Source organism: Brassica oleracea, chromosome C4 (assembly GCF_000695525.1).
Source record: "Brassica oleracea var. oleracea cultivar TO1000 chromosome C4, BOL, whole genome shotgun sequence".
Classification (NCBI taxonomy): domain Eukaryota; kingdom Viridiplantae; phylum Streptophyta; class Magnoliopsida; order Brassicales; family Brassicaceae; genus Brassica; species Brassica oleracea.
In genome coordinates, this window is record NC_027751.1 from 9,108,958 (window position 1) to 9,116,349 (window position 7,392).

Below are 7,392 nucleotides of genomic sequence, written 5' to 3' on the forward strand. Positions count from 1 at the left end.
TTTCGTGGACTCTTGATATAAAACTTACAGAGATGTGGAGGAGTACGATAGGTACGTGACCAATGTCCTTTACATCCACATCTGTAACACACTGTCCCACGCTTCTGGGTGGTATCCTCTTGTGTTTCTTTACCCTTTGAAACTTGTTCGGATCTAACCCACTTGTTAGATCCCTTCCATTTGAGATTGTAAGTTTTTCCACGTTTATTATTGAAACGGCGACCATAACCTCGGTTGGTCTGGTTCTTTTTTTCTGAATTTTCTACCGCCGTAGCATTCACTTCAGGAAATGCTTTGGCTCCCGTAGGTCGGGAATTGTGGTTTTTTTAAGAGCTCATTGTTCTTTTCAGCCAACATGAGCGCAACCATCAGTTCAGAAAATCTCGTGTACCCGCATTTTCTGTAAATTTCACGCAAGAAGTGAAGCTGTTTGTGGAAAGTGTTATATGTTTTATTCATCATTCTGCCTCAGAGATAGGATTACCACAATACTTCAGGAGTGCAACTATCCTCAGGACAGCGGAATTGTAATCCTCAACCTTTTGAAAATCTTGGAACCTCAGATTTTTCCACTCTTCTAGAGCGTGAGGGAGGTTGATTTGTCTCTGGTTATCGAACCTTTCTTTTAAAGTTTACCACAGTTGGGTCCTCGACGTTTGCATAGTCGTGCATTAGATTTTCATCTAAATGCTTCTTCAGGAAGATTATCGCTTCGGCTATATGCTCGGGTGGTGATTTGTTACCGATTACAATTGTTTCGGTTATATTTTTCATCACCAGATATGGTTTCACGTCTGTGACCCACCCGACGTAATTTTCGCCGGTTATTTTCAGGGCCGAGAACTGGAGTTTCTCGATGTTTGCCATTTGTATTTCTAAAAACACAAAATAAAATATTTTATTAGAATTTCGTAATTTTAAAACAAACGATTTATATTGATAATACACGCAATTACAAGGAGAAGAAACGCATAGAAAATTAAACCGACATTAAGCGCAAATTCTCCAATAAAAAGACCATACACAGAAGCAAAAATAAAAATTGCACATAAGACCAAAAATATGCGAATCATCTTTCTTGTAATGAAAAACCGAGATTGAGCGATTTGAAAATATTTGAGAGAAGATGAAATGTTTTGGATGAAGTAAATGAGTGAAGTATGAGTGTATTTATAGATGAAAAATACTGTTCATAGCCGTTTGGAAAAAGGGGAAAATTTTTGAAATTTTTTTCTTTGTGATCGTTGGGGTTAAATCGAGTGCACCAAAAATCAGTCTGAAAATATCGTATTAAACAGTCAATCAAATCTATAAAATTTCATAAAAATTAATAAAAGTAAAAATTACGGCAACAAATCATGCGACGGCTCACCCGGTCAATGCAGAGTAATAAATAAATTATACGGCTGCTCGACCGACCAATTAGCAATAAACAGATATAAGGTGGCTCGGCCGACCAATAAATTAATTAAATTATTAATAAATAATATAGGCGGTATTCCGGCCATTATAACATGATATAAATAATAGTACCAGCGGTATACCGACCATTATAGCAGGATTAAATGATACAAATAAATTTTACCAAATTGAAGAACGATCGTGCTGATAACGTGTTATAAAAAGAACTGGAATTTTATTGAATCGCGGAAATTTAAATAAAGCAAAATTTTATATCCGTAGGAAGAAGATAACACCGATAACAAGAGAGAATGTGTTATTAGAAGGAGAAGGGATGGATGTGTGTTACAAACGATCGAAACGATCGTTTATATAGAAATGAAAAAGTAAAGTTACTGTGCATGCATAGTGACACTGGACTCCACATGATTTATATTTACATAAGATGTCAAATTCGGTGCCGAAACTTTTTACATGTTCATAACAAAACCGAAAATTATTTTATACATCAAACTGAGAGTCTACAACGTGTTTACTTTACACTGTCCATATCTCTCTGTCAATTTTGCTTTATACTACCCAACTGTTGTATAAGGAAATCTCAGCTCTGGATGATGTAAAAAATTGGAAGTTGAATGAAGATAAGAAGTGTTCAATTGTTATTTGGACATCGTGATCGTCGAGACTGAATAAAAGAATTAATTTTACATTCAAGCTGGTTTAGTCGATATACTGCTCTTGCGACATCTAAAGGGTATTAGAGCATGTACAACGGTATAAATCAGGCAATCCTTAGGAAAAATCCTTAATGCTTTTTGATTAAAGAAATATTAAAAGAGGAGGGCAAAGTTAAGGATGATCCTTAATCAAGGATTAAAATACCGAAGTCCTTATTGTGCTGGCACACTTTGATTGGTCCGTTTTTGTGTTGTCTCTCGTTAGGGGAGAGAAAAAACACGCGACCCAACCTCATTGTATCTCGAACCCGAAAAAAAAAAAGCCGAGGAGAAGGAGAGGCGACAGAGAGGCGACAGAGAGGCGATTTACGATCCCGACTTGTGAAGGTAAAATCCGATCTTAATCTTTTTTTTTCCTTCTCGAGTTTATGCATGTTGATTTCATCACGTTTTAGGGTTCGATTGATGTGTTTTATAAAATCTAGGGTTTGAAATCAGATTGGGGATTTTTATCGATTTAGGGTTTTCGTCTTTTTTTTTGCATTTTCGCATCGGTTCTTTGTTGTTATCGTCTGGATTAGAGGTTCTGGATTGAGTTCACAATCGATTTAGAGTTTTGGTTCTTGATTTCAATTTTTTTTTAAATAAGAATCGTCTCGGTTTGTTCTTTTTTTCATTTTCGCTTCGGTTGTTTGTTGTTATCGTCTCGATTAGAGGTTTAATCGATTGAGTTCACAATTGATTAAGGTTTTGGTTCTTGATTTGAATTTTTTTTTTATAATAAGAATCGTCTCGGTTTGTTTTTTTTTTTCATTTTCGCTTTGGTTGTTTGTTGTTATCGTCTCGATTAGAGGTTTAATCGATTGAGTTCACAATCGATTAAGGTGGTTTTGGTTCTTGATTTGACTTCTTTTTTTTTGCAGGTTCTGAAATGGATGAAGAACAGCGAGATATGAAAGCACACAAAGCATACTACCAGAGGGTTGATTTCGTATCAAATTCACCGCAGGGGATTCCCCAACTGTGCCCCTGTGGATCTACGAAGGCCCACTCCAGAGGATCTTTAACGACTACTCGATATTGGAGAGATACGCGGCTTTCCTGGGATGATAGGAAGCATCGACTGTATGCATTGGGAGTGGAAAATTGCCCAACCGCCTGGAAAGGACAGTACACACGTGGATCAGGAAAGCCAACAATTGTCTTGGAGGCTGTAGCTTCACAAGATCTTTGGATATGGCATGCTTTTTTTGGTCCTCCAGGTACCTTAAACGATATTAACGTCCTCGATCGGTCTCCTGTTTTTGATGACATCTTACAAGGTCGAGCTCCAAGGGTACAATATGTGGTCAACGGGCACCAGTATGATTTGGCGTACTACCTCACAGACGGCATATATCCAAAATGGTCAACATTTATCCAATCTATCTCAAACCCTCAAGGTCCTGAAGTAGAGTTATTTGCTAAAGTTCAAGAAGCAACCCGAAAAGATGTGGAGCGTGCTTTTGGAGTTTTGCAAGCTCGATTTGCAATAGTGAAAAACCCGGCTATTTTGTGGGACAAGAGACAAATAGGGATGGTTATGCGAACATGTATCATACTGCACAATATGATAGTAGAAAATGAACGCAATGGATACACTCAATATGATACATCAGAGTTTGAAGAAGGAGAGTCGAGTAGAAGTTCACAGGTGGATATGTCATACTATCCGAAGCTTTCAAATCTCCTTACTATGCTTGACATACGAAGTCGTGTGTGTGACCCGCACATACATAGATAATTGAAATATGATTTGATTCAAAATATTTGGAACAAGTTTGGTAATGATGAAGATGTTTAATTATTGTATGTTTACATTTTGTTTTTCAATAAATGAAAATTTTAAATTTCAAATTTTAAAATTTTAAATTTCTAAGATTAAAAAAAAAAAAAAAATCTAATGACTCTATATTGGATAACACCATTGGATCTATAGTTATTTTAAGAGTCCTTAACTATTGAAAAAAAAAATTATTATAATATACCTAAGGATTCCAATGGTGGATAACTCCACTGGAGTTGCTATTGGCCTTGAGCCCCTACTCTCTGGACACGTTTACCAGACAAGCTGAGTTGTATAATCGTCAGGCCTGACTATTGTATTATATAACCAACATTACGACAGGCGAACACATAATTAACTAGATAATTAATTCGCACGTAAGATAGTTCAGCTTATTGGAAATTAAAATGTATGCAGAACTGAAAGATATTTTTTAGTGAACCACAAATTAGTTTAACCCTATATTTTAATTGAATAACAATCTCTTAGTTTATCAAATGGCTGTTGATTTAATTTGTAAGGTTATTATATGACCATTCTTCTGATTTTTTTTTTGTTTGAAACACAACCATTCTTCTGATTATTACTCACCTTTTGATTGCTTTCAAACAATCCATAACACACGTTTTAAAAATGATCTTTGAAATGTAAGGGAAAATGCCAAAAAATAGTGTCACAATCCAGATTCCAGACCCTAGCTTCAAGAATTAATCACTTCAAGATCCTCTTGGCCACAAGCGTTGCATAAAACTTCTTTGTGCGGAGGAACAACACAAAAGAAATAAGAGATCCAAGCACTGACATGACCGCCATTATCACAAATGAAGTCCTAAAACAATGACTCCCATAACAAGAATGATCCTCAGAAGCTACCTTGTCGAAAAAGTAGCCTATTACCTTCACTGAGAAAATATAAGAACCTACGGGACTAGCTATCCCAATTGTATAGAATATAGTTCCCATATGAAGAATCCCAAATATTTCAGACGTTATAGTCGGCATGAGTGCCCATTGTGAGCCGTACGCTAACCCAACCAACAAGGAACCGATATATAGGCTTCCTAGTAAACCAGAGGCCATGACAATGTGACCTAAAGCCATTATGACTAGACTTATGGTTATGAAAGCCGGTCTTGGCCAGCCATGACTATGTAAATAAGCGTCTGAGATGTAACCTGCCCCAAACCGGCCTAGGAAGCTCCATATGCTCCAAAGAGACACCAAAGAATTGAGCTGAACCGTAGAGTAGCGAAGTGACTCGCCCACCTGTCTGATGTTGTTTATCGTGGCGAGCCCTGATCCCATTCCACATATCATCGCCAGGAATAGAAGCCAGAAGTTGATTGTACATATTGCTTCCAGGACGTTCATGTCATTGGTCGTGACAACATCAACATCTGTCCGTTAACTGAAATGTATTAGGATAAATGGATAATCACTAACAAAAAACTAACATATCATTTGCCACTACATAAGAACCAAAACTAATCCTTACCATTGGGCTTAGGAGTGTCAAGCAAGGTAGATCTCTCGGTAACCGGAAAATCCAAAGACAGGAGTCTCTCTTTCTCTTCATTATGTGCTCTAACTGCGACCAAGAGAGGAGAGGCGAGCAAGAGAACTAAAAGAGTGAAAGAACATATCTTCATGGACCTTGGCATTCCGATAACATTTTCAACCAATATGACGACCATAAGATAGGTGACAACGATCAAGGAGATGGAGGAGAGACCGTTCAAGTATTTCTTGTGGCCAGGGATGACTGTGTCGTACGCCCTTACGAAGGGCATCATTGTCAAGATGAAAATTGATGGTACTACGGCCAAGAGAAGAAGGTAATTCGCTGGGTCACCTTCACAGAAAATGTGGTACATTTGAACAAGAATTGCTCCACTTAGCCCAAGATAACCCTAAAATTAAGTTAAAACATAATAACACATAATTATTATGTGATTCAATTTCCTTAAGGGTACAAAACTCATCAATATATTTGTTCTTACCATAGTAACTAGTATATTTTATATATGATCAAACCCTTTGTATAGTATGGATTAGTAATTACATTATGTAACTACATATGAAAATAGATCGGTCGTAGAAATATCATCATTTTGATACATATACTTGTTCCTTTATCCAGCTAGTAACGTTATATTTAAAAAGGAACGAAAGTTCTATATTTTTCCCTTGTTTTTCCTAATATAATAACATTAGCATACCTGTTCAGTATCATGTATTAATAGTAAACTAATGAATACTACTTATTTTATTCTGCTAGTCTTAAACGCTAATAATTGTCCTACCTTCATAATACCAACGGCGGTCCCTCCATAGTCGGAGAAGTTACGGATGGCGGTGACAACAATCGCCGTATTAAAGAAAGGCTGACAATGACCGGCGAAGAACATGAACAAACACATCACAGCCACCGGAGGCGGTTCGATCACTCCGGATGCAGCCATCCATATGAAACCATACCCCACGAGCCATTGGAGCAGCCCAACAAATATAACCAACCATGGTCCACTAAAGAAGCGACCGTTACCGCTTCTGCCGTTTGCAACCGCCGTGTAAAAAAGGCCGGAGAGGATGCCTGCGTTTGCCCCGATGTCTTTGTAGACGGAGACGGTGTTAAGTGTAGATTGGTCATAAGATTGGGATGACTTGAGAAGAGAAGAGTAGATTCCAAATGTATAGCTTGCTCCAATGAAGCTCTCTATCCACATGCTCGCCGTCGCAGCCACCCATTTTGTGTTTGCGATCTCCATCTTTCCCACTTTTTTGAACCGATCAAAATGATGTTATGTTGTCTTAAAATGAAATTAAAGTCAACTCCAAACATAAAAGCATATACTATTATATTGATTATGTGTATTCTCAATTGGTTCGGTTAGACCAAAGTAGACCGGACTGCACCAAGCAGTAAAAAAACAAGAGTTCTTATTGTCGGAGTAACTTTAGTTGCACGCTAACTAAACTAAACCCAACTTAACCCGACCGGGCAAATTACTAGACGGCACAAATAATTGTTTTACATTAATTTTGTTTTTTTTCTCAACCAAACTAAACCAATATCACTCATAAAGAAGCTGGGACCAAAAGCACTTAACCTTGAAAGGAGAAACTTAAATAAAGTCTGAATAAACTCAAAACTAAATCTGAAAAGTCCACCATGTGAAAACGAAAAAAATCTGATCGCTCAATTATTTATAGAGACAGCTGTACAAGTGCAAAGAGTAATTAATTGAAATATACATGAATTTAAAAACGTGATGATTTTGTAAACAATTGTTTTGGCATATCCCCGCATATGATTTGGTTAATCATTTCTCTGACACATTATTGTTTCCGTCTTAAAATATAAATTGTTTTTAAATGCTTTTTTTGTTGGATTATCTATTTAGAAGATAATGTTTAGAGTTATTTACATCCTAGGGCAATTTCAAGTTTTTTATTACAAGATATTGCTCCTAAGATAGTTTTTTACAA

At 36.8% G+C, this 7,392-nt stretch overlaps 1 protein-coding gene across 1 annotated transcript; it reads right to left on the reverse strand.

The window, feature by feature from the left end:
- Positions 1 to 4,588: 4,588 nt before the first annotated feature.
- Positions 4,589 to 6,709, reverse strand: LOC106342310 (protein NUCLEAR FUSION DEFECTIVE 4-like). Its single transcript, XM_013781197.1, has 3 exons — positions 6,207 to 6,709; positions 5,399 to 5,813; positions 4,589 to 5,300 (listed from the first exon to the last, which is right to left on the reverse strand). Exons 1-3 carry the CDS (start codon positions 6,669 to 6,671, stop codon positions 4,615 to 4,617), a joined length of 1,566 nt encoding a protein of 521 aa, XP_013636651.1. The 5' UTR covers positions 6,672 to 6,709; the 3' UTR covers positions 4,589 to 4,614.
- Positions 6,710 to 7,392: the final 683 nt, after the last annotated feature.